The 27,388-nt window shown below is 40.7% G+C and overlaps 1 protein-coding gene across 1 annotated transcript in view; it reads left to right on the top strand.

The window, feature by feature from the left end:
- znf704 (zinc finger protein 704) overlaps positions 1-26,899 on the top strand; it is a 50,564-nt gene extending 23,665 nt beyond the window's left edge. Inside the window, exons 3-9 of the mRNA XM_004074379.4 lie at positions 10,728-10,831; positions 12,566-12,843; positions 15,205-15,305; positions 16,051-16,345; positions 16,452-16,586; positions 16,713-16,804; positions 18,238-26,899. Coding sequence (XP_004074427.1) covers positions 10,728-10,831; positions 12,566-12,843; positions 15,205-15,305; positions 16,051-16,345; positions 16,452-16,586; positions 16,713-16,804; positions 18,238-18,352 — 1,120 coding nt within the window. The 3' untranslated portion in view covers positions 18,353-26,899. The remainder of the gene's footprint in view (positions 1-10,727; positions 10,832-12,565; positions 12,844-15,204; positions 15,306-16,050; positions 16,346-16,451; positions 16,587-16,712; positions 16,805-18,237) is intronic.
- Positions 26,900-27,388: the final 489 nt, after the last annotated feature.

The following is a 27,388-nucleotide window of genomic DNA, read 5'->3' as shown; positions in this document are numbered from 1 at the left end:
ATGTAGAAATGTTAACTTAAAATCAAATACATTTTTACAATTGTGTTTTAATTAAGTAAAAAGTTCAAAACTAAGGAGTTGAAGTTTGATGCATGGCATATCGCCTTACTTGTTCCCAAATAAAACATGTATCCTACCTTTCCTTTAACGAATATGCATTAAACGGAATATTTTAGCTAAATTTTTGTAAAAGTTGACAAACATTTAATAGCATTAACTTAATGAGGCTAAAATACAAACTCAAGTCAATTTTAATTTTTTTTTTCAATAACACACCAATTTTATGAGCCATAATTATTTTTCTAGTTAGGTATCTTTGTATTTTTGTGTATTTCAGTTTTTTTTTTTTTGTAATGTTCACTCAAGAAAACCTGTGGACTTGAAGTTAAAAACTTCTAATGAAAAGATACCAAAGCCAATTGTTTGTTTTTACAGGTTCACTCAAGAGAATGATCTATAGTAATGAAAAAAAAGGAATTACAGTAGTTTTTTCGGTTTTTTGAAGATGCCCTCTACTCCCACTGTGATATTCTTGTGACAATCCGTTTGCAACACGGCAGCTTGGTCCAATAAAGAGACCATTTCAAATGAGGCACCATGGAAATGGCTCAGATTTGAATGTTTTAACATTGATTCAACCAAAGTCCTGTACTTTTTAATCACCTTTTATTTGACTGAATGATAATAGATATTTATTTTATTTATTGTGAATTCACACTTTCTTTTGGGATCGGTAACATATCCATCCTTTCAACAAAAGAAAAGTCCAATACCCTAAAAAAAGATGACATGATTGAGTGAGCGGGGCTAAACATGACGACATGAGCAACAGCAAAACAATAGCAACCTTTTAACTGTTTACTAAAAAAAAAGGCATAAATGCAGTACCCTGTTACATCAATAAAACATGTTCAATTGAGAAGTTTATTAATATCTACTTTTAAAAAAACAAAAACAAATCAAAGACGAGCTTTGGAAAAAGCAGAGCAAAAAGAGCAAATGTTCATCTTTGTTGCTACAAGGGTTGACTCTATGTGCATTTATACATTTTCATATTTAGTGTAAACTGTAAACTAGTCACCGAAATTAGATCATTTTTATTTGTCTTTCCTTAAATAGTAAGGAGAGGAGAAAATGTACTCAAATATACACACATGATTGAGAAGTTCTTAAAAGATTGTATGAAGAAAACATTTCATTTGATTTGCATTCATGTCTTGCAGAATGTGACTGATGGTTATTGCCTAAATCATTAGAGTCAAAAGTGAACATCTTTCCAAAATGTTCACTAGTTGTTTTTTTGGAAACCTGTTAACTTAGTGAATCAAACTGAGTTTCCTTAAAGCCTTTTTGAACCACACTTCTATCTGCATTTTTAGCCTAACTCTGTAATTTTAAGAAATCATTGTTTTTCCTCAGTGCCTCTTTTTGCCTTGGTTTATAAATATGACATGATTTACAGTTTTATGGATGAGCTTTCCTTTGTGTTGGTGTGTAAATTCTGTTTCCCAGTGGCGAGCATTGCTTATGAAATTCAACGTAAATAGGTTAGCAAGGCAGAGATGGATGGAACTATTTCTCAGATCTTTAATACTGAAGATCTATGTGACATACAAAAACCCTAGTGAAAAAAGATTGTTTATATTTGAACATATCTGGTTAGTCATTACATTACATGCTTTATAAATTGCAACAGTTGTGACTGTATGTTGGTATATCTTGGAGAAAATAACCTCGGTTTTTCTGGCTCCAAACTAATGTGCACCACACCCTGGTTTCCGCTGAGCTGAGGTTGATTGTCTGCTTGTTGCTTTTGTGTCCAACTGCGTCTTCAGAGACTTTAATGGGCTAGCTAGATGGTGAAGACATCACTGTTATTGCAAACAAACCATCAACCTGATCAAATGCTAAAAAAAAAACCTCCAAAAAAGCAGCGTCATATAAACCCCCTGCAATTTAAGCAGGAAAAAAACAAAACAAACTGACATTCTGCACAAACCTGAAGGAGTGTGATTTTCAAACGGAAAAATGGTTGAAATGTTAATGTGACAGATGAAAAAGATCTTTAAATATGATACTTGGAAGAAAAGTGGGAACAGCTTTGTGGGGAATTTTTATATTTTTTTGGACAACACCATACCCAAATGTTTAACTGCTGTGGTTGCGTGATATTTTAAGGTGCTTTGGTCTGGTATAGAAGGCGCAAATCAATCCACAACAAAATGTGAAATTTAATTTTTCTTACTTCTATTCAAAAGGGTTTGATAGACTTTACTAGTACAGTCTTTTAGAAAATCTTGGCTTTTTTTGGGGTTTTGTTTTATCCTAGAAAAATCCACCAAAAATGTGTTTTCTGAGCTGTTTATTCATGTTCTTTTCAGAATTATTGCTTGCAATAAAAAAGTTTCAGTTTAGTCTCCTAAAAGGCTATTTAAATTTCGATAAAGCTAAATTTTTCAGTTGGGAAATTGACCTCTTCTAAATGAAGAGGCAACGAGAAAGCTATTTCCGTTGGGGCTTTCCAGTGGCTCAGGCGGTTGAGCAGGTCATCCAATGATCAATCGCTCGGCGGTTCGATCCCCGCTCCCCCCAGCCAACCATCGTTGCGTCCCTGGGCAAGACACCTCACCCTCCCTGCCTCCAGTGTGGCTCCACTGGTGTGGAGTATGAACGAGGAGTGAATGAATAATGGACACACTGTCAGCGCTTTGGGCGTCTGGAAAAGCACAGATAAATCCAATCCATTATTATTTATACAGTATTTTAATATTTTAAGGCTAATATCACTTTTTTAACCCTTGTGCTATCCTTGGCACTTTACCATTGGGAGCTGGGTCATCTAGACCCACTAGACAGTGCTCTGAACCTTTTTTCTTCAATGATTTGTGATCTTCACTGGTGTCCATGGATAACATGAAATCTTTCCACCTTTATCCACCTTTGTCATGGTAGGGAGAACACGTCAATGGAAGGGTGGGGTCATCTAAGTTAGCACAAGGGTTAAAAATGAACCTTTATTGAATAAACAACTGATACGCAGATCACCAGCCAGGTGGTTAACCTCGACTGAAAAAAAGGCAAGTAAGGACCGACTTGGCTACCGTTGCCAAGACAACAATGAAAGCAGAGTGGCCCGGCATATGAGCAGAGCCAGCCTCACAGCGGCACAAACACTCCCTCCTCAGATGTAATGTGATCTCTTGTTCATGACATGGCCAGAGATCTCAGGAATCCCCCTCAACACATGGAGGGAGGGAAAGTAGGTCTGGGGAGTCGGTGCTTAAGGGGCACAGTCACCACCGCCATACCAGCCTCTGGCTTCCCTCACCACGAATGGGGTGGAGGACATAGGATCAGTAGCCACCACCATCTCCAAGGAGATGGCAGAGCAGATGTAAATAAGAAGTAAAAACCTGATAAACTCCCAGAACCTGAGAAACTGTGTGATTAAAAGAAGCTTGTTGGGAAGGAAATGGCCTTCATAGTCCAGTGGCTGTAATAAATGAGTGGACCTCCCTGCTTAGCACAGCAACACAAACCAACCCTAACACATACATGCATGCGCACCATCATTTAAGTACACACACTTTTCTTCGCTCACTTACTTGCTCAAACTATGATCCGTAGCAACAACAGTGAAAGAGGCTTAAAGTGTGGGAGGGAAAGTTGGAGAGGCCTAGAGAGAGGCACAAAAAAAAGAAAAGCCAGTCCAGCAGGGGTGAAGGGAGGAAGAGGAGGGAGAGGACAGAGTGCAGACTGAAGAGTGTAGGAGTGAGGACTGTGCTTGGCAGCCCTGATCCGTGTTTCAGTGGAATTTCTGTAGCCCACTACACCTTTCAGTTGCCTTTATTGGAAGTGATTGATGATGTTTTGGGTCACAGGAACAGCAGCAGGGTTTATGGATGGGTGTTTAGACTCGCCCTGGCCTATTTAGCTTGAGCAAAGTTTGCGATCATTTCAAGGGTTTATCTTAAATTACCTATATATAAATGACTGTTTTGATAACCATATAGTCGGAATGTTTTTTTTATGATAGACACTCATCATATCATCCACTTTGAACAAGGCTCAATCTTCAGACAAATATGAGGGAATTGGAGAACAACTTAAAAAATAAACTCAAAGACAACAAAACTTAACTGAACTAAAGAAAGAAAATACAGTACTAGTAAAACACCATAATCATTGGTTAAAATTTGGACTGTATTTAACAAATACTTTGGTTTTTGCGTAACTTCAATAGTTATTTTGGCTGAAACCTATATAGCGTCTTCCAAGCATTTTTATTTTTTTGTCCACCTTAAACTTTATTTTTGTATTTTTGTCTTTACTTAAAATCCAACAAATCTCACAAAGTGATGAGACAAACAAAAACTAAAGACACATTGTGCAAGCTGTCAATTCCAAAGGATCACAGTAACACGAAACAATGTTTTGCTTGTAACGGGACACGTCTCGTCCCCCACAATGGTGGCAACTTGACTTTAGAAACGCACACGTGACCCCCACCACGTTTCACATTTGTTTTCATGCAGGCTCTTCCTTCACATGTCTGGCTGGGGAAACGCAACTCGTTTAAGCATCTGCTACGTACACGTACCCATGCGCGCACACACACACACATACACACACACATACACACACAGAAAGCACTTAATTGGCTTGTTGGCTAAAAGCCAAAGAAACCAACAAACCCAGCAAAACCCCTGAAGAGGGAGCTGTTGTTTTACACGAATCTTTACTTAATCCTATCCTATTCCAGCTTCTGAAGTTGGTGGTTGGTTTTTAACACATGTTCATGGTTTTCCCCTCACCCAATCCTTGAAGGACCAAGCTGCATTTGAATTTTGTCTTGAAATTCAAATTCAAATTCAAATTCAACTTTATTTATATAGCGCTTTTCATGCTTCATAGCATCTCAAAGTGCTTACCAAAGGAAAAAAAAAAAAAAAAAAAATGTCCTTGAAAACATATATGTATATATACATATATGTTTAACTCCCTGTAATCGTCCCTTTTGTAATCGTTAAAACTAAAAGTAAAAGGTTCACAAGTGGCCTCCCATTTTTGTTTGATAAGACCTTGCCATTAGGTATGTGTGGGAGTGTGTCGTTGACATTTGTCTGATCTTCAAACTGACTTTGCTCCATCTGTCAGTGTGGTACTGACAGCCATTAGATGATTAGTCGATTTTTGTTGTAAACATTTCTTTTCTCCATTTTGGTCCAATTGATTCTGGAGCCAAAAAACATTCATTTACATTATTAAATATGGAGCAGCAAGGTGCTGTTTTGCAAGGAAATTACTTTTAACGGGACAATTTAGAGCATAGCTGCAACTAATTACTAGTGTCAAGATCCTAAATGCAAGAGCGTTTTGCTTTTTAGTTATTTTACAATAAGAAAAACCTCTACAGGTTTATGAGTGAAGATCCCTAATCGGAAAATTAATAGTTTAGAGTACAATAAAGAAAGAACAAAAGATAATTTGTTAATGAAAAAGCTCATTATGTACACACCTAATTGTCCTAGCGATACACGGTATTTACATTTTTAATTAAAATGTTGCTTAATGCCGTCGGGAAAGTTTTAATGACGAATTTTTTTATTTTTTTTCTATTTGGAAATGGCCAGCACCAAAAACAAATGAAACACGTGTTTTTAATGTGATATACTTTAATGAACAACCCTTTACATTCTGCTTAGTGCTGTACAGCCGACATTTTAGTTGAGAATTTTTCAAGTGAGATTATTAAAACATAAATGCAAAGAGAAACACAATTGCACACACTGACACACCAATGAATCTCATTTCTCATAATTCACTAAGTAAACCATTGTCCATCCTACCGTGTCTCCAGTGTCACATGTATCCTGTTTCACACACATGCACGTTCTTTGTGTGTTAAATTATGGCCATAACGATCATTGTGTGAACTCTGAGTTTGATAATGTGTCTAAAGACAAATGGTGTTTAGGAAATTATTGTCTTTTTCCCATCCCCGTCTTGCTTTACATCTCGATGATTAGTCTTCTTTCGGCGTTTAGGTGAGATTTATTCCGTCAAATTTTAGTGACAAATTTTCAAGTGATCATTGTCTGTCAGTGTTACTGTATAAATGCTATCCAGAGTCACAGAATGGTCTCCCAAGGTGACCAGGAGCTGGTTTTATGGTGGTGGGGGTTGAGGCGCTGCTTGGTTATGTGTAAAAGTGGCAGTTGTGTGTGCTGCTTCCTTTCCAGATTTATGTGGCGGCTGTAATGACATCATTTTCAGCATCAGGATGGGTAATAAATTGGTCATAAGCTAATGGGGGATGAGTCTCTGTCTTTGTTCCCTAACACACTCTTCTCACGTGTCTTGTTTTTATTTATTTTTTTACTGTAGGTTAAATACTCATTCAATTTGTGTAATGTTGTCAGTGAACCCAGTTGCAAGTGAACCCTGGTGCAGTTCCCGAGTTGGAGAACAGTTGTAGTCATTTGACTTGTGGGAACTAAACTGATTTGTAGCTAGTTTTTTAGCTTCATAGTTGCCACCATTTTTATTGGATATAATGTCAACATTCTGATGGACTCATCACACCTGATCCAGGTAATCAGCAGCAATAAGTGCAAGGACAGCTGGAAACTAGGTATGAATGCAGATCTTGAGAACCAGGATTGGGCAGCCCTGGTCTGATGAAGCAAAGTGAGTGTAGCACAAGTGACCTGCTGTAAGTGTAAGAAAGAAGAAATCAATTTGTGCACGCAAGCACAAATTGAATTAAAAAAATGAAAACATTAATAAATGTAATGTATTGTACTTAAACTGCTCTATTAGGGAATTAAAGGTGCTTATCAATGTTTAATAGCCGGTTTTCCTCCTTTTTTTTCTATCTTGGTCAGTTTGGGTAATACTGCCCCCATATGAGCAGCTGTTGTAACTTTGTGAATTTCCCAGCTGCTTTGGTCTGTGCACCAGTAAAATAATGGTGAACTTCTTCTATTTCATTCAAACTCTGTGTTCTCCAAAAAATTTGCAAAGCAAATCCTACTCCTCTGTTGTTTAAGTGGCTATAAATCTCATTTTAAAGAAAATGGACCAAAGTTCCAATCTAAGTTACCATGATGATTTGTATAAAGTGTGCAGAAATCCTGCATAACAGGTTTGACTTGTAGTTGTTTACACAGACCCTCAGTCTTCACTTGGCATCGGGAGCCAAAAATAAATCTTCACCAACTTCATATGGAGAATCATCACACTCATCACGCCATCTCAGATATGACTATAGCTGCTCAGAATAAAGAAATGTGAAGCCAATCAGGCAACTGTAGTGACATATCTCAGCTTGTACTTTAAATGTAATTGCTTAATGTTTGATGCTCTCACTTAAACAAAACGATTAACAGTTTAAAAAATGTATTTACCCGCTCTTAAATATGACTTCATTCATTGCAGCCGGATTATTTGCATAGTATTTTTGTAGAGTTTTCCTGAATTCCTCACCTTGCATGTACCTGCAAAGTTTGTGACTTCGTCGTACAAGCAGAGCATCTGTGCCTTTAAAGCTGATCTAAAAATAAATGTTGGGCTTATAGTGTGCTTCTGAAAGATTTGAACACAAGGACAGTAATCCTGTCCTCTTAGATCGCATTATCAGTCTTAGTCTTGTGGAGAATTCAAAATCCAACCATGTTTAGTTGTTTTGTTTAATTCAAAATAACATCTCATTGCCAGTGTGTTACATTAACTCCTGCTGCTGGACTGTAAATGTCACTGAAGTCGGATGACGTGACATCCACCAAAACATGAGCTGTTTGAAGTTTGCACTGAGCGTCTCAGTCGTTAACATGAACTATCTTAACAGAGAAAAACATATCTGTAGTAGTAGAGAAGGCTGGAGTTGGATGGATGGAGTCACCCAGATTAGACAGAAACATGCTCCTTTGTGTCCTGATGTATTTCAATAAGGAGAAACTTGGGAGTTTGACTGAAACATTTATTAGTGAAGCACGAAAAGTCAGTGGTCTTTGGCGGTTGGGCTCAGGGCCAGAGACATCTTGCGTGTTTGCGATGACCTCGGACCAAATGAAGAGAGCCTGAGCCCAGATGCTGATGGTGGTTAAGGCCAGACCGCGCCCAATTGAAGAGCCAGTGGGAGTTGGTCCGGTGAAATCTCTGGAATTTGATTGTGATTGGTTGAAGGGAGCACTTTAGCTATTGGCTCAGAGTGAAAACCAACTGAGTGACGTGTGAGTGATGAATCAGCAAACCTATACTTGAAGATGAGGTACATCTTCCTTACTCACATGCGCCAAAGCTTCACTTATACGTTATTTTAAAGCAGAACATTGTAACACAGACCAAAGAAAATACTGCTACACAATAGTATTGCATAGACTTGTAAAAAGGTACTTATTATAGATTTTTATTGAGGATAATTTACTAGTTAATGATATTATAAGATGATTATTTTATGTTTCTTTTTTTAGCTGGTATTGCAGTAAAAATGTTTCTTTAGTTACATTTTCATAAGTTTCATAAGCAGAGTTAGCCACAAAGCCCACGAGGAACAGGATTGGTGACCCCAATGCTATAGCCTTGATTTTCAAATAAAATGAAAAATGTACTGTCACCTGAAATAAGGACTGTAAAAAAACAATCCGGACCTGTGACATGTGTTGCCCATTTCTAGTATTTGTCTGTTTTGTAGAGGCTGTTGATGCACTAACTCAAACAAACAATAATTAAAAGGATTTTGCTTGACAATCCTCCTGTGACTATTTCAACCTTTTATACCACGCTTCTCTATTTCACTCATCGTTTGTTGTTTTCCCGCCTTGTGATGGGTGTTGACCACTGTCTTCTCCAGATTTTGGCAAGTCAGCACAGCAGTCTTCACTAATAATAATAAATGGATTGGATATATCTACGCTTTTCCAGACATGTTTACAATGTGTCCATTATTCCTTCACTCGTCATTCATACTTGGTGATAGTAGAGGCGTGGCTGCCAGTTCGCGCCTACAGTCCCTCTGACCATCACCGGGACGTTCATTCACATTCACACACCAGTGGAGCCACACTGGAGGCAAGGAGGGTGTAGTGTCTCGCCCAAGGACACAACGACAGTTGGCTGGGGGAGCGGGGATCGAACTGCTGACCCTTCGAGGATCGGCAGGTTAAGAAATAAAGGTTCAGGAAATCTTTGCGACTGTTTTGACTAAATTATCCGACTGGTTTGTGAAACTTTTAATTCTTTTCTCACAACATTCTAATTTTTTGAAACAAAAAATTTAAGCTGTTCCTCAGCTATAAGACATGCATATAAAAAAAAAAGAAATAAAGGTGTGAAATTTGTCAGTCTATGTGTAATGATTCAAAATAAAATTCACCTTTACACTTTTTAATTGAATGACAAAGATGTTAAACTTTCAACAGAATTCTTTGGTTTTTTTTACATGTCCTCAGTATGTTGTATGTTGTTCTACAAGTTAGTAATGATAAACATGTAAGGAAAGTATTCATAAAAAGATTGGATCTTTTTTCTTCAAAAACCTACTAAATTGGGATGTTTTTTTTAATGTGTGCATTTCTTCACTACTATAAGAGTCTCTTTTCATTCCTCATGCCATCAAAGCCTCACATGAACAGTGAACATGCAACACAGGTAGTCATGAAGCTATTGATGTATTTTTTATCACAGAGATTGTGACAGAAAAAGGTAGATTTCTTTAGAATTTTAAATTTTTTAATATATGCGTTTTAAAATAAGTGTTAACTCTCTAAAACCGCACCTGGAAAAGGAAAGTAAAATCTAGAAGATCTAATTTTTCAAACGTTTTTAATCGAGTTTTTTAATTGATAGTCAAATTGCAGCTCAAAACAAAAAGCATTTATTCTGCAATAATTATGTATAAACAATTGTACTCCAATGAAATCAAATAAAAGAAAATCTTCTTCAGTGCACACAAGTCATATTTACATACATTAAAACCGCATTTAAACAAGATTATGTCATTGTGAAAAAACATCAGTTTCTACAACTCGTGCAAAAACTGGTTGTAAACAAAAACGAAAAAGACCTCAAAGCAAAACAGGTACAGATCAAAAAAAGTTGCTGTAGATGTATATTTTTATTCCACTTTTCCTCCTGGATTAGGCCCAAAGCGCTTTACAGCCAGTGTCCCATTCACCCATGAACCAATACATTCACAAAGTGCTGCGGCGCCAACCCAGGAGCAATGTGCGGTTCTTGCCCAAGGACACTTCAACACATGGGTGGGCAGAACCATAACCGCACTTGCAATCCTCCCATCAGAGGTCAAGCTCTGCACACAGCCACCCCCAAAATGTGGTCCTTCGGGTTTTTTTTTGTCATGATGGCAATAAACACAGTTCATCTAGTGTCTGCTTTTTCATAAAGAATGAGGTTCATATCAGATTTTATTGAAGGAATCTGGTTTTGCTTCCTAGTGGTTGGTACATCAAGCTGCCATTGACTCAGCACCTGTATATACTGAATGTCTTATTTTTGTTTCGTCCTTGCTGTGTGTCTCTTTGTACTGATGGTTATTTATTTATTGGGTATTTATTTGGTGAATCTGAGCTTTTCTTCAGCTTTGAAATAATAAGGGTGATTGTCGATGCTCAGAACACATTTTCGTTGTTTTAATGACAATGACAAATACAACGAACCTTGTATCTTGAATCTAATACGCTAAACTCTTCTTTTTCTGCTGTTAGGCGTTCCGAGGAGGAAGCGGATATGGATAAAGTGACAGCCGCCATGGTTCTGACCAGCCTCTCCACAAGCCCTTTGGTCAGGAGTCCGCCTGTTAAAGTCAGCGGTGAGTAGCAGAGGCGTCTTCCCGCCTCATTAGGCCACGACAGATACAAATTTTTTCTTTTCGTATGGCCCACAAATAAAGCAGAGAGCTTCACCTCCAGCCAGTAATTTGTATGTTCTCGTATATGCTGACATATATGCTGACATTTCCCCCCTCCCGGCTGTTATCTTGGGAGTGCATGCGTCGGCTGAGGCTGATGAATTGCCACCCCCCGCTGTGCTGTAAGCACATCAATGAGTTGTGGAGGACGAGTCTGGATCTCTGCCATTCCAGCACGGCGGTGTGGATGTCAAGTGCCCCTCGACTCATTGAGACGCTATTTGACACCGACTGACCGTCCGCTCTTGCCTTTCACACGCGTTACAGCCGAGCAATCAGAAAAATGGATTTTGTGAACAAAACGCTGACACCGTGTCAAAAATGAGACAAACGTGACTTTTGGTACGCCTTTTTACAAAGAGTTTTGTCTTTAATGTAAGACTTTGTCACAAGAAGAAAACGAAACAGAAAACTAAAAGTACATTTCCAGAATTCCAACGTTGACCCCCTTCGTCACACGGTGTCTTACCCCAGGTGTCTTCGTATTTTTCACCAGCTCAAGTAAAACGTTTTTGGAGCTTTTATTCTAGAGCAGGGGCCGGCAACCTCTACCACTCAAAGAGCCATTTGGACCAGCTTCCTACAGATATGAAAACACAGGAAGCCACAACACACCGGTGTTTCCAGTGAACGGCATCATTTTTAAAGTTCATGAAGAGATTATCTTTTCTTCTCTATCCTTTGTCATTTAATGGGTTCCGATAAGAATTGTTTCCCGAGAGGCAAATACCGGTATGTCGTAATTAACTAACAGTTCATCCACCTGTCCTATAGATTTGTGTCAACAAAAAACTTTTCTATTTCATCTGAATCAGGATGTTTTCTGGGATGTCTTGTTGCCACATTTGAGACTTTGTTGTTTGCTAATTCCTCATTACATTTTAATCATACTGGTAAAGTTATTGAAAGCAAAAGAATCTGCCCAGGTGCCATTAAACGTACTGTCCTCTTTGGGAACTTCAATTTTCTTTTACACGCCAGCGGGAGTCTTGGCGTTGACGCAGATCGATGGTGACAAAGAACTTTACTTAGAACATGTCTACCCTTAGATCTGTTTGAACCTTTCCTGTTTACTGCTCGCCGACTGTAGTCGTCAGCACAGGGGAGCCGCTCCTGGTTCCGACCTGCTCACAAAAACACAACAGCTGGTCGACAGACGACTCGGAGAGGTTCTGCAGGATGAGGCTGTCATTCACTTCTCATTAAACATACACATGTCACGTCCGCAGACACGCCCCCTCTGCGCGCTCACGCTGCTCTCTTCCTCCTGCCTGCTCGCACATCTCGACGGTGTTAAAGGCACCACGACAATCTTAGAACATGATAGTTATTTTACCAAACCACAGAGAGCTGCAGCACGGGGATGAAAGAGCCGCAGGTTGCCGACCCCTGGTCTAGAAGGGGAAAAAAGAAAATCTTTGATCTGGTAGAAATGACCTTATGGGAGCTGAAGTGCAGGAAAATACCTTTTTTTATGCACTGAAGCTTTTATATAGGCTCTGCCATAAAAAAAACATTGAAATTCTTGAATAATCTGGATTTTATTTACTGAATGTTAAGGTTGAAGCTACTCTATAATACCTTCCCTGACTCTTCAAGCAACGTTTAACATGCTTCTCATGCCTTCGTCTGCAGAGGGTCTGAGTAATTCATGGAAGGACAATGGCCCGGCCGTACCTTTCACACCATCCAGCAACAGCTCTTCTGGGGGCTACTGGAGCTGGTCTGCCCCCAGTGACCAGTCCAATCCCTCCACACCGTCTCCACCGCTCTCAGCAGACAGCTTCAAACCCTTCCGGGTACCCAGCCTGGGCGGTGTGGGCTCTGGCCCCACAGGACCCGAGGACCCCAGTCTGGATGATCAGGACGGCACCAGTCTGCTTTTCGATGAGCCCATTCCTCGCAAGCGCAAGGTGTGGATCTTCTCTCAATTTTAGGGCTTTTACAAACATGATCTGCACCCTGAAAATACACAGTTGTACATATTTAATACGTTTTCAAAGTCATAGTCTTTAAAAAAACCCGTTATATACTGTCTCAGTTACAGTCTGGTGATACGTATCTGATGGCCAAGCTCTTACTAATGCACAGTCACAATCCCAAATACTACACAAGGTAAAAACAAAAAGTAAAGTTAAACAACTGATTCAAATGAAATCTAGGGTAAGAACAATTTAGCTTGCTTCATCACTCGTCATTTTTCAACAGTTTCGTTTATGAATTCTGCCTCTGTCAGGCAGAGATGAAAATGTCACAACGACAACAACAAAAAACAGTTTTTGGCTAGGAGGCACACAAACACAGCCTCAACACTCGTCACTCCTCTTTGTCTCATTTTTACCCACCGCTGACAGCCCGCTGTCACTTCTTCATTTTTCCTCGTCTATTTGTCTTCCTCTGTCTTTCTATCAGGGCTCTGTGCAGAACCATCCATCTATCACCGCTCATCCCACTCATCTGTGTCCTCCTATTTTCTTTCTCTGAATATTAATAATGATCCTTCCCCCTCATTGACACCATATACCTGTTTCCGTGATCACAAAGACTTCGGAAGCCTCGTATGGGTCAGCTTCAGAACACAACGCTGAAGGGTATGATGGGAAAATACGGCTCAACAAGACACGGTGCATTTATGAGTGACGTTCAGGAAGCACATAAAATGCAGAAAAAGAAGAAGGTGGAGATGAACCTTTTCTCCATGTTGAACAAACACGTTCAGACGGGAAGGATGTCGCATGAAAATGATCTCTCGTCTCTCCTTTTGTGCGCTGCTTCTCCACTTGGCAATGCTATACCGTTTGAAGGGATCCATTTAATTGACTGTGAAGAGCCTCTTTAAAGGGGAACACACGCACACACACACACACACACACACTGGCCCTGATTAACACATCAATAAGCTTTTGTTACTAAAGACAAACGGGCCAAAGCCTTGTGCATGGGTTGCTGAAAGGAAATGACGGAAAAATACGGGGGGAGAATGTTGTTATTGTTGTTATTGTTGTTGTTGTTGTTATGTTGAATCCAAATGATAAATAATAGTTTGATGAAGTAGACAATCAAAGTGGGTCAGAGAGTGAAGGCAGGAGGGCATGGAGGGGCTCTTGGGAGTTTCACTCCATCATAATTACACACTGTGTTATAATTACACACTCTGTTAATATTAAGGATATAGATGGTGTCTTAATTATTTGACTGGATCTCAGAGAGAGGGGCCTCTGTTGTCTTTACTATCTTGGAGAAGAGATGCCAAATAAACATGACATTTTAAAACTTTGTGCACTCCAAATACAAGTGCGAGAAAAATATGTTTTTGCCTGACATCATTGTAAACATTTAAAAGTGGGAGATTCTTGTTGTCTTTTAGATCTCCACTGACACACAAATGGATCTTCAGTTTTATTGTTTGCCACAAGAGAAAAAGCAGATCCAGACCTGAAGGCTTCAAGCCACCAGCTAAAATGTCAAAACTGGATCTCCCTGCAGCTCAAACAAACCCTTTTTTTAATGTACGTAATAAAGATACAGAATTACCGTCACACAAAGTTCAAGACTCTAGATTTTTCCTAAAACAGTTATTATATAAAGAAAAACAAAGAAAAACCAGCAGTGAGGATGACAGAAAAGAGCTATGAGTATATATTTGTGTACATACTTGTGACAAAATAAGATATAAGGCAGGAAAACCCAAACAAACCAGTTTTTAAACTCCTTTTTTTTTCTAAAAATCTGATCAGGTTTGTGGCGTTTTCAGATTAAGATTCCGAGCGGCACGCCGCCTGACCCCAGAATGAACTCACTGGGAGGATTAAAAACGGTCTGAAGTGTTTTCCACGGCCTCAGAGATGCTCTGCAGTCTCCGTGACATCTGCAACACAGAGCCACCGGCAGAAATGCTGGCCATAACCTGATGATTCAAGCCATTTGGCATCAAAAATAATATTTTTTATGATACAATAAATCCTTATATATGTAGGAAGTCGATGGCTGCTTGACGTCATCTCAAGATGGAAATAGTAACAAAAACTACAGGTTTTTCTGGATTCAAATGAGCTCATGAGGAAAATAAATGTATGAAAACGTAAAGTAAGCCAGTTTTCTCCCGGAAGCAGATCAGAGGACGGATGAGTTACAGAGCAGATAATGTTTTAAGACGGTGAGGCTATTCAACAGACATAAAAAATCTATTTATTGTACGGTTCTCTCTCATGCTGCTAAAGCCATTTTTTAGTGGTATCTTCTTCCTTTTTGATCTGTTGGTTTTGTTTCCGCAGAACTCCATGAAGGTGATGTTCAAGTGCCTCTGGAAGAACTGTGGCAAAGTGCTGAGCACCACTGCCGGCATTCAGAGACACATCCGCACCATCCATCTGGGGTAACACGAACACATTTCAGTCCCAGCCCTTTGAAATAAATCTTTCTTTTTTATTTTGTCAATGATACATTTATGATTTCTGGCTTCTACCTGTACTTGGCTATTATGTTTACACGCAACCACTTGAATTAGAATGCTTTGTTTCTATACGTTAAAGTGGATTAACATTTTTAATTGTGACTCAGAGATCCTTTTTTTACTTATTCTTGTTTTGGAGCATCTTTTGAACTATTTTCGGCATCTTCATGTGGTGCATGCTCTTCTACCAGCTGTTATCACAATAAAGATGTACACATAAGTCAGTTTCTACAAGCTTATTCTACATCAGAATTTTAACCTCAAGTTCTTAGTTGTAACAAATATTTATTTTGAAAGTTATTAAATAGAACAATTTAGTTTGTTAGTTTGTTCTTACTATTATTACATTTAAAATAAAAGTTTGAAGGCTGAAGAGAGAACTTCTACACTTTGTCATCCATTGACGAGTCAAAAAATAGTGTTTTAATTCATTGTGTGGCTTACAAATGAAATGTATATTTGCCAGAAATTGGATCAATTCTATTTGTTTCATCCTAAATATAACTCATCTGGCAAATGAGAAAAAGAGAAAACAGAGAAAACTAGATCACATGTGTTCTGGAAATAATCTTGTCCAGGATGTGATGAACATGTTGTTGTGAGTTTTTCTGATTGTGTATTTGTGTGAGTCTTCCCTCACCCCTGTGTCGTCTGCGCACACATCCAGGCGTAGCTGTGACTCGGACTGCAGCGACGGCGAGGAAGACTTCTACTACACAGAGATCAAGCTCAACACGGACTCTGTGGCCGACGGCCTGAGCAGCCTTTCGCCAGCATCGCCCTCCGTCCTGTCTCCTCCGCCTCCTCCCCCATCTCCTCTACCGCCGCTCAGTCAGCCTCCAGACTCCCATCGACCCCCGCCGCCCTCCAACGCCAAGGAGCCCCACGTTGGCGGCACCACGCCGCTCAGTCGCTCTGCGCCCAGCGCTCTCTACCTCATCCACACAGATCACGCCTACCAGGTGAGTCTGCTGATGCCCCTCCAGACGGACAAGTTTCCGGTTTTTTAAATGAAAGAACCTGTTGGAAATCTAGTGCTGGATGCTATTTTGACCTTTGGCCCCTCAGGCCACAGCTCCGGTGTCCATCCCCTCCAGCAGCAGTAACTCAGCCGACTCGGCCTCCACCAGCTTCACTCCCACCAACAGTTCCGGCTTCAGCATCTCCTGGCAGTCCCCTCCGGTCACTTTCACGGGGAAAACGGTGAGGAAGCTGTGGTTGTCCTGTTAATTTAGGAGCAGGAAACAGAAAAGGAACATTTCACGTTTGGATTTAAACCAACTGGAATGAGATCATGCACGTTTTAATTTATTTATTCTTTTTGATCAGGTGTCTCCAAGTAAAAGCCAAGGATTCGGGGAGCAGCGCTCCCAGACCATTTCCGTGCTTTCATCCCCTCCGAGAGCTGCCACCGCTCTCAGGTACTGAACTACTGTTATTATTTATTCATGATAAATTTGGGGACATTTTCCCCCTCATGTAATGAGTTCAACGCCGTGACTAAATGATTCATCTTTGTTTTGCCTTTCGTTTGCCTGTTTCACTTCAAAGAGACGGCCTGCAGTGTGTGCTGTTATGGTTTATCAGAACAGGACCTATCACGATCCAAGAGCCGCTTTATTTCTGGTTTATTGATCAGCTTATCATTTGGAGAAACTCTCCTCAGCCTCTGTGAGTCACGTAAAGATGCTCAGAGCAGCCAAAATGCTGCTGTAGCCTCAGTTCTCAAACACAAAGACAGAGCTGCTCTTAATCCCAGGTATCTGCAACCCACAACCCAGCTGCTTCTCAACATCTGAGGTGGCAGATAAGACTCCTATTGTGCCGATAAAACATGCACCTGAGCATTTGTGTGATCAGCGGACGGGAGTTCAAGGCCGCTATGATCCCCAGCACACACTCTTCACTTACAGTGAACGAACACAGTGGCGTTCACCTGTTATGCTAAGTTTTAGTGTCTGATGGCAAATCTCTGCAAGGCCTGCCAGCTTCCACATCTGCTCCTTTAGAGCATCAGTAAAGATGGCCGTGCACTTTTTTTTCTTGGAGATTATCAAGCAAAACGTAAGTGGAAAAAAAAACCTCATCAAATTCCAGAGAGGGAAAATGTTTAAGTAGAAAATAAAAAAAAGATCTGATGTATAAACCAAAGTTATATTTAAACAAAAAACACCTGCAGGGAAAAAAAGAGAAAAAAAATGAAAAAGAAGAAGAAAAGAGAGAGGAAAAAAAAGAAAATAAAGGAAGAAAAAAACGAACTTTATCTCAATTTTCTTTCTCCAACTTGGAACTTTTCTTCGTTTTGTTGTTGTTTTTTTTGCTATAGAGAAAAAGATCGCTTTGTCATAATAATGACTTATGAATCACTTTACATTCATGTACTTTTACTATTTTTCACACACAAAATTATCATTTGTGATTGAATTTTAGTAAATTTCACATTTAAAAATCACTTTTATTATTTGAGATTACCGGTATTTGTAAGAATAAAAAAGTTTACAACACAAATAGAATAGTTTTGCTCTCAATAAGGAATAGAAACTTCTTGGAAATGTCAAAATAATTAATAATGATTGCCTTCTCATCATTCATGTTGAAGTAAAGCTTTCTTTTTTTTCTAAATAAATAAAGTAGCTTTCAAAAACCTTTTTAAAAGGTTAAAAATATCTATTTGACTAAACATTTGATTGTTCGGATAGAGATTTTATCTTAATAAAAGTGTATCTTTTGTTGTATGGTGTGCTTTTATCCATACATGTGTTACAGCTGAATCCACACAATGTTTTTTGGGACATTTCTGATGTCTGTAAATCCAAAACAAAAACAAAAACTGCTCCACGTCTTCTCTCCCCAGTCGAAAGGTTCGCGGCGAGGGGAAGAAGTGCCGCAAAGTGTACGGGATGGAGAACCGCGACATGTGGTGCACCGCCTGCCGCTGGAAAAAAGCCTGTCAGAGATTCACCGACTGATGGGGGCCTACAGCTGTCATCCAGAGCTTTTGGGAGGAGGGGGGGGGGCATCATTTCTGCATGCTTTTGATTTTTGTCTGCCCCCCCCCCAGTACTCATCCCCCTCTTAACTCCACTGAAGCGGTCCAGCCCTGGGTGCAAATGAAGGAGATCAAAACTCTGCATCACCGTCCGTGATCTCAAATTCTGCCTCAAGCCCCACCCACCATTCCCAGTCCAGGGAACCCCCCCCCCCCAGTGCAGCTAAACCGTGTAAAAAGAAGAGATTAGAAAATAGTTATCAAGACTTCTGCTTTTTTTTTCCCTCTTTCTTTTTTTAACGTTTGGTCCAGTGATGCATCTTTCTATGTTTTGTACAGAGATTTTTAAAGAAACGTCTGGTCAAAGAAGGAGCCCGAAAAAAATCAACAAGGCTATGAGATTTTGAGTGTTTCATCAGAAGACTAAAAAGAAAAACAGACTTTTTTTTTTATCTTAAAGGAGAAGTGGGACCTGTTTGATGGAAGGGAGGTTGGTGCTTTTTTGTTCTTCCTTCAACCTTCCCTTTTATACGTGTTTTTCCCACATGGGGCCGTTTTAAAGTGATCTTTTTGTCACCAACATCACGCCGTCTCCTGCTTCCACGGCGACGCAGAGGAAACACACAGACGAGGAAGAAAAAAAGAAGGAGCTTGAGGTGGATGTTTAATGCAAAAAGACACCGTTTACAGTCAGGGGAAAGCAAACGGACACATTTACACAACATGACTCTTTTTGTTGGTTTTATTGTGCAGATCCTTGTGTCAGGGGTGTGATTCTAAAGAAAAACCAGCAGCTGAAAAGTGTTTGATGTTGCCAGAAGGATCTCAGCAGCTTCTTTACTTAACTTTGCAACCAAAAAGAAAAAGAAAAAAAACTCCATAATTTATTGTTATCTTTAACTTTTATTGGCTGTTGTTCAGGTGCTAGTTTGCTTTTTTGTTTTATTAATGTCACTTGGAAAATCTGTCCTGACCAAATTGTCAAAAGACCTTCCTGTTTGCACTGGAAGTCAGCTGCATGCGACAGAATCCTCCCCTCGTCTTCGTCAGATCCCCTCCAAAAGGAAAATCCTGTGAAGAATTTGTTTACTCGCTGCCTCAAAGGTTTACCTGCTTACCAAAAGAGGGGAGGGTTTAAACCAAAATGTTGCACTGCACGCTTATATTCCCTTAAGTTGAAAAAAAAAAACTAACATCATTTCTTTGTACGATCAGGTCTACTGGACTTTAAAAAGCAACAGTAAATCGACTCTTTTTAGTGTTTTCAGAGGTGTTTGGAGTGACATTTAAGCATTTGATTGGGTCAATCATTGTTGGTTTTTATTTTTACATGTTTCTTAAAGATTTGTCACCAAGTGTAAAACCTTTTTTTTTCTTTTTGTAAAATAAGGCCAGCGAATGGTCTTCATCATTTTACTTATTTATTTATATCTGAACGTGTTTCTTTGAGTCCCAGCTGTCAGAAAACATGGTTGTTGCTAAGGTGGACAGTCAGCTGGAGGGGCGGAGCTTGGACTTCATTACTTTTGGAGTCTTTAGCTGCCACTTTGTGAGGTTGTTGTTTTTGAGCATGTTTTGGTTCTGTGGCTGGACTTTTCCAACACCATCTTCTTCACACCGGTACGCTTTTTATTTGGCATTTTTCCAGCGTCTGATGACTCATACCGCTCGGTCTTCATCTTCCACTTTGAGTGTCGGGCTGCTCCAGGGAAGGATTCCCACTCCAAATATGGCTGCAGCCCTTAAGTGGGGTTGTTGTTTTGTCTGTACACTGACGTGTTTACAAGAGATCTTTTGCATTTCTTCAAAAACCAGTTTGCCCATTTACAATGTGAACTTAGCACGAGAAGACAAATCTATATACAAAATGTTCAAATGCAAAGCAAAAAAAAGGAAAAATGTTCTTTTTTTTCCATATATTTTTTCACATATAAATATAGTTTATTTGTTCTATTTTCACATTCTTCAGAGGAAGTCTTGTGGGATGAAAGCTGTGGCACAAAAACCAGCTTTCTGCCTCTAAAGCTGGTCTGCAAGCCGTTTGTTTCACGTCTTGTGTGTGATCGCACAGGTGTGAGTCACAACCGAGAAACCCTCTCCAGCCAAATATGCAAGCCAATCCGTTCCCCAAGAATCACTAGAGGTCGTTGACAAAAACCTGAAGCGTCTCCACCACAGGTTCTCACGATGGACCCACACTTTGGCTTCACAGATGCTTCCCTATTGCTTTCCCAGCATCCCTTGGTGCCGATTCTTCCACTGCTGTTCGGAAACATTTGCCATCAGAAGGCAGTCCGGGTTCTGCCCAGCGGCAAATCCCAGAGATGACCACATTTTATCAGAACTTGTCTGCGCAGTTGTTTGAAGATAACAGTTGACACCCTCCGCAGGGGGAGAAAGCACGCAGGTGCTCCACGCCCCCACAGCGTGCAGCTTCTCCCACAGGCGGTCTCTTCACGTCAACTCCATTCTGTTGCACGCTTGTAAAAACGCCTCGCCTCACGCCTCTGGACACGAGATAGCTGAAAGCGGGTTCTGCCATTTATCATCGTAGAATCTCTGGTTTTAGGAAAATGCAACAAAAAAAATGAGACAAACGTTTTCATCTTTTGGTTTAAGGATCTTTCTTATCGGTCAGCTGTGATCTCTCTATCTGAAGAGAAATCTCCTAAACGTGTTGCTTTTGAGTCCTCAGCTGTCATTGGTCAGACTTATAAAAGTGATTAAGCAGAAAAGCTCATTTGAACCTAACTAAAGAGAAATCTCCCCTTAAGCTACGTTCAAAGGTGTTCAGAAACGGGTTAAACGCCGGTTCTTCAACGCACGCTTCACATATTCACACTGGAGAATCAGGGAGGGACTTCTTCTTTTTGGCAAAGCGGTGCAAATGTGGCTCCAGGCTTTTCCTTTCACAGCTCTATTACAATATATGAAGGACTTCATGATCAATTCCCAAACGACTCCGTGAGTCAAAAAGGGAGGCCATCCACACGTCACTGGCAAATCCTCGTACCTGATTGGTCAAACTTCAACTGCTTTAACGTTCACCGGGTGTTCGACGGTGGCGTGTTTTGTACGTAGAGCTCCCAAAAAACAGACTTAAAAGCAAAAGACCAACTCTCACATTTACACAGACTTGTCATTGAAAGCGGTTGCCTGAACGCAGGTTGCTGTCGAGGCCGACGTGAACGTAGCTTCAGAGAGCAGAGGAAAGGCAATTTGTCGTGATAAAATGAAAGTCTTGTGCTCTCAAAAGCGGCACATTGGTGGTCTGGAAGTGTCTGAAACAGTTGGGATGTTTCCTTCTTAAACTTTTGCAAACCTTGGAAGGATTGTGGACCTCTGAGGATGGATCCCGGATCATTTCTCTAGTTTTTGGGGTAAATTATTTCATGACTTCACTCCCAAATTGACCGCCTAATGACGCCTAACACACCTGAAAGCAACACACACACACACACACACACACACCCCCTCTCATAAATTGATCATCCCACTCATTCGTATTGATCTGATCTGTCAGCTGAAGGAGAGCCCAGGAAGCGGCTCCTGTCGCCGCTCACGCAGCACAGCTAAAAGGATTTGGAGACCCACCGTTGGCAGCCCCCGCCGCTGCTCAGAGAGTGACGGGAATACTTATGAGGGCCTTCCCTGAGGAGGGGCGCGGCCGCTGTGGCTTTTGTTCTCTTGTTTTTCACTCCGCCGCCGCCCGCTGAAGGGCATGGCGCCGTCTTACAGGCCAAATAAAACACGATTCCACTTCTCACTTTATGTACCTGGTCTTCTCAAACACCAGACGTGTAGATGACAGGAAGCTCCTACTCAGTACTTTCTCATGTAGGTCAATATACGCTACAAACTATACAAATGAAGCTACAGTACAGTATATCTAAGCTTAAGTATTGGTGTGTATCCGTACATTTGTGTGATATTCATAGATTTATACTCAGAAGTTGCTTCTTATGTCAGAGTTTACTGTCAGACAGGTGGAGGGTCGCACCTTTTAGCCGGGAGCCTCGTCACCTTGGTGGCTCCAGTTAAACCAGCAACAGCAGAGGATCACAAAGCGCTCACCTCTGTGTGCCTGCAGGTGGCGCTCTGTGGAATCGGAAGTCATAGCCATACGTAACCAGAGCTCTTTTTTTTAAAGCTAATTTTAAAGACAAATACTTTAAAATCTAAATTTTAGGCAGGTTCATAAAGCAAAAGGAGCTGGAGCCAGCACAGTTCACCCAGTAACCACTAGGTGGCTTCATTATGGTTCAGTTTTACCTCAGAATTTTTTTTTATCTTTTAGATAAAAGGGGACAGAAAGGTCACAGTGAGGACCTTCTAAAAGGCCACTCCCCCTTTTGTTAGCAAGATTTTTCCGGAGATTGTTAGCAATTCAGATGTCAAATTTAAAATAAATAAAGTTGACCGCCTTTGGTCTGTCAGGCTAAAATAAAGCAGAGGTTCGGTGACATCACGATTTAGGTTGGCGCAACGTAACCAATGTTCAGGCTCTGCTGATGCTGGTTGCTATAGCTACGAAGCTGAATGATGTTTTGCAGGCCCGTGTTGGGTGTCTGCGTTTCATTCATTCAGGAGTGAAATGAGAGGAGGTGATATGGCTTCTCTCCCAACTCGACATTATTCCTGACACTGGTTCCTCGTGCGTTTCCAGGATCGACTTCCCCTTCGTTTAGTTTGGAGGAATTGAACGTGCCTTTGGCGAGCTCAGAGTTTCCCCCTCGTCCCGTGAGGGAACTCTGGATGTGCTGCTGTTTTATGCAGACGACGGTGGAATGTTTCTGGTGCTGGCTGGTCGGAGTTCTCCTCTGCAGATCTAGAGGTCTCAGATTTGGGTCTGGAGGACGCGCGTCTTGTGAGTTGCTTTCGGGGGCCCCTTTGGCCTTTTCTTGGTTCCAAAAAAACAAACAAAAAAAAAGATGTTACAAGAAGTTTCAGTGACTTTTCTACTCTTTGCTGTAACTTGTACACCTTTTTTTTTTTTTTTTAAAAAGATGAAGCCGTGTATCAACTGGGTGTTTTTGTCGACTGTGCCAGTTTTTGAAAACCTAACTTTTTTTTTTTTTTGCCTCCTCGTTTTCCCCAAAAACTTCTTTTCTCCCTTCTGTACAAGGGCTTGTAGATAACTGTGTGTCGACATGAAGAGGTGTTGTTTCGGTGCAATCTAGATCTGTTTGGAAAATCACAGGAGACTTCTTCAGCCAACAGCGTGTGAAACAGTCGCTGAGATGATCCATTTTTAGCACGGAGCTGCTGAGCGGTTTCCACAGGAACCAGAACACAAAAAGAAAAACGTATTGGCTGCAATAGTTGCTTCAAAACTTTTCAATCAGGGGTCTTTTTTTGGGCTACAGCTCCTTCTGTTTCACTTAAATATGCAACAGAGAGCGGCGCCCCGCCCCCTCTCTCTAAACTGGATCATCTCATTGGCTGTTCAGACTGATTACAAATATGTCAAACCTCAAGAGCTCAATGACTGTCGCACTGGATTTTTACAGTATACAAGTCTGGTCTTAATGTATTTTTAACGCTGCATGTGCATGCGGGGGGAAAACAAAAAAGCTATAAAAAAAAGTGATAGACTTTCTACAAATGTGCTCTACTTGTGCCGTGGCGACCACAAAGCAGCCTTTGTCGACTCAGCAGTTTTTCTGTTTCACTGTTGATGCTTTGGCGCCAGTTTGCCGAAAGCAGAGTGTGAGAAGTTAGCCGGAAAAAGATCAATAAGGGAAAAACAGGAAGCCTGGAGAGAGTTTTTGTAGCTTGTAAGATTTTTGAGTCGGTATACGAAAACTGTTTTTCATAAAAATAAAATAAACAGTTTATTTCTAGGTATTTTTGACCAATAAATCTATAGTTATCATATAAATCCCAAATCTGGAATGGATTCAAAGTTATGGCAGCCATAAGGTTGAAATGGCTGCTCTCCTCGCTCATGTGGTCACCACCCGGGTTTTTTGTTTTTTTTTTTGTTTCTAAACCCTTCTGAAGCCTCAAACTGTAAATGTTTGGTGTACTAAAACGTAGATGCAACATCTGCAGACACGCTCCGTGCGTTAGCCGGGCCCATTTTGGGTGTCAGAATGTCAAGCCTCATCTGGGGAGGGGGGGGGTTGTGCTGAGGTGCTCAGGTTATCATTCCTCACGTTTTCAGCTCTGACTTTAAAGAAAACGTGCGGGGGTTTTTTTTCTTTTTTTTTTCTAGACACTGAGCCATAAAAAAGTTGCTTCACTTTTATGTCTGTCGGTAAATCGTTTTGTTTAAACTACTGGCTTTTACCGCCTTTTACTTCCATATCTCCAACCGGCTGCAGATCTGCTGTTTCCGGTTCTCCGTCCCAACCTGCATCATGCTTTCAGTGGATCAAATCCACTTGGGTTTTGTCGTCAGAGCAGTTTCACCAAACATATGTCCCTGCGGCTTCAGGCCTCGCGCTGTGATGGTGTGGAAGCGGCTCCTCGGCGCCGCTAGTGTGCGTTTGCACAGAGAGCGTTCCCGGTGACCGCCTGAGGTGTGTCCCATCTGCTCCTCCTGGCATTCGCACCTCCTCCACGTTTGTGCTGGGAAAAGTGAATGCAAAAAGGAAAGAAATTTGTGGAAAAGAGACATTCATGCGGTCACAAACCTCAACATTTACACTTGCTTTGCTGCTTTTGTCATCGTGGTCTGGAGAGCATTGCCCTCGATCCAAAAAGAACATTTTAACAGGATTTTACATTCATGGTTTCAGGGATTTAGGTTTGTTGCTTTCAAAATGATCCCAAATTTGAAAAAAAGACAAATTGAATTAAAGGCCTCTGTAGTTTGATTCTTTTTGGCAGGATGCTCAGTTCCTCGTGTACAGGCTTTGCTTTTGACTTTAAATCAGTTCTCTGTTAATGTGGCGACTTATGGGCTTACAGAAACATATTTATGGGCAATACAGGTAACCTGAGAGGGGGAGAGATTCTTTAAGATCTGGCAACGAGAAAACTGGATTCTGCGTGTGTCCCCCCCCCCTTCCCCCCACATCAGAACCAGTGGAAATCCCTCGTTTGATGTGGTCGCACGGTCTGCTTTTTACTCTGGGCTTCATGAGTCCAACACCCAGAACCCAGAAAAACAAAATACGCTAACTTATCCTGTACGTTTACCAACTCCAGATTTAAGCAAAACTGCAGGACAAGAAAAAAAAAAAGAGCTTTGCAGATATAATGTAGCCTTCAGCTCGTAGCGACATGCAGCATTTGTGGAGATGGCAGGAAATGGAGAGCAGGAGCGTTTTTTTTTTTTTTTTAAGTTGTCAAAATGCAGGGACAAATAAATGACTGCGGAAAAAGGCGGTGCCATGGAAAAGTTAGCGTTCTGGTTTGATTTTAAAGTCTCTTAGCATGGTTAGCTTGGCCGCTATAAGTCTGCTGACTAATTAAACAAAACCACGTTTTAGTTCAAGCTTGAAACTGGGAGGAAGTAGATGTGTCTGAATACTTAGGAACCACATTCCACTTTGACCTTTATGCTACGTACTCCCTGGGCGTGTGACACGCGTTCAAGAGCGCGCTAAGCCGCCTCTCTTGAATGCGCGTTCAGCGTACCGTGTTCACACCGGACGGTCACTACTCCATAGAAACTGGAAGAAGCTTGTTGCCAAAAGATGAAGCGGTGCAAATCTCACTAATCCTGTGCCGTAAACTAAAAAAAAGGACGCCATCCGTACGTCACAACAAAATCCAAGTCCCTGATTGGTCAAAGGTTTGACCTGGTTTCACTTTCAACGCAGGTTCAATGGATGCACGTTTGGGGCGTAGAGCCCGAAAACAGACTTCAAAACTTGAAAGTCACTTATGTACGCACGTTTGCTTGGACGTTTCATTGGGAGTGGTCGTTTGAAGGTGTGTAACCGAGCCCGGTGTGGACGTAGCTTCAGAGGTTCTTTAGTGACCCTCTTTCCCACTCCCGCCTTATCGCACGAGGCTTTCTTCGTTATCGCCCATTTCTTCCACCTCAGCAGGGAATTCAGCTTCCCAAAGCGGGTTTTCTTATCCCAAATGAGTCTTTTGGGATTTTTTTTTGCTGTTTGTTTTTGTTGGACCTCGCACATCAAGCCATGTTTGAACTGAATGTTCTCTTTCTGCACAACAATCTATCAAACTAAACCTGCTTCTTAAAATCAGACACATATAACTTGCAATATCTATCTGTTCTTTGACGATCTGTATTCTCTATTGCACCAGTGTTTTCTTCTGTTCTTTCTACAGTATTTCAGATGAATTTTATCAATACAAGAGGATTTTTCTCACACGAGAAGAGTCCCACTGACTGTTACCGGTTGATTATTTTCCTCTCTGATCCGTGTGTAGAAACTACCATTGTTCTCGTTGTAAACTGTGTTTACTAACTATTTGCTTTCTGGTGCTGTTGTTGTTTGACTCGGTGTCTGGTTCAAACCTGCAGAGTGGTTTGTTTGTCCTACCAGAAGATTATGCAGCATCTGGTATTAACTGAATAAAAGTTTTTTTGGCAGCTGTTTGTTAAGCACTGTGAGTGAGTCGCCTTCTTTTTAGATAAACCTTTGTTTGTTTTTTTACTTGTTTCCCATTTCTAAACGAGGAAAAAGTAAATGTTTAAACATAAACAGCTTCTTTTTGTTGACTAATGGTTTCAAAAATGTGGGTAGAAAACAAAGGATCATCCTTTAAAAAAAGGTGAAATTATGGTGAAAGGTTTTTCTTTTTTCGACAAAACACAAACTGAAAGGGTTAATTGCAAATTAGAGTATTTTCAATTAAATGATTTTACATTTGTTTTAGCTTTTATTCATCCATTCTCCCTTGTGCCATCTTAGATGACCCCACCCTTACATTGACGTGTTCTCCCTACCATGACAAAGGTGGATACAGGTGGAAAGATTTCATGTAATCCATGGACACCAGTGAAGATCACAAATCATTGAAGAAAAAAGGTTCAGCGCACTGTCTAGTGGGTCTAGATGACCCAACTCCCAATGTTAAAGTGCCTAGGATA

Source organism: Oryzias latipes, chromosome 11 (genome assembly GCF_002234675.1).
Source record: "Oryzias latipes chromosome 11, ASM223467v1".
Taxonomy (NCBI): Eukaryota; Metazoa; Chordata; class Actinopteri; order Beloniformes; family Adrianichthyidae; genus Oryzias; species Oryzias latipes.
This window is presented reverse-complemented; position numbering and strand designations above follow the sequence as displayed.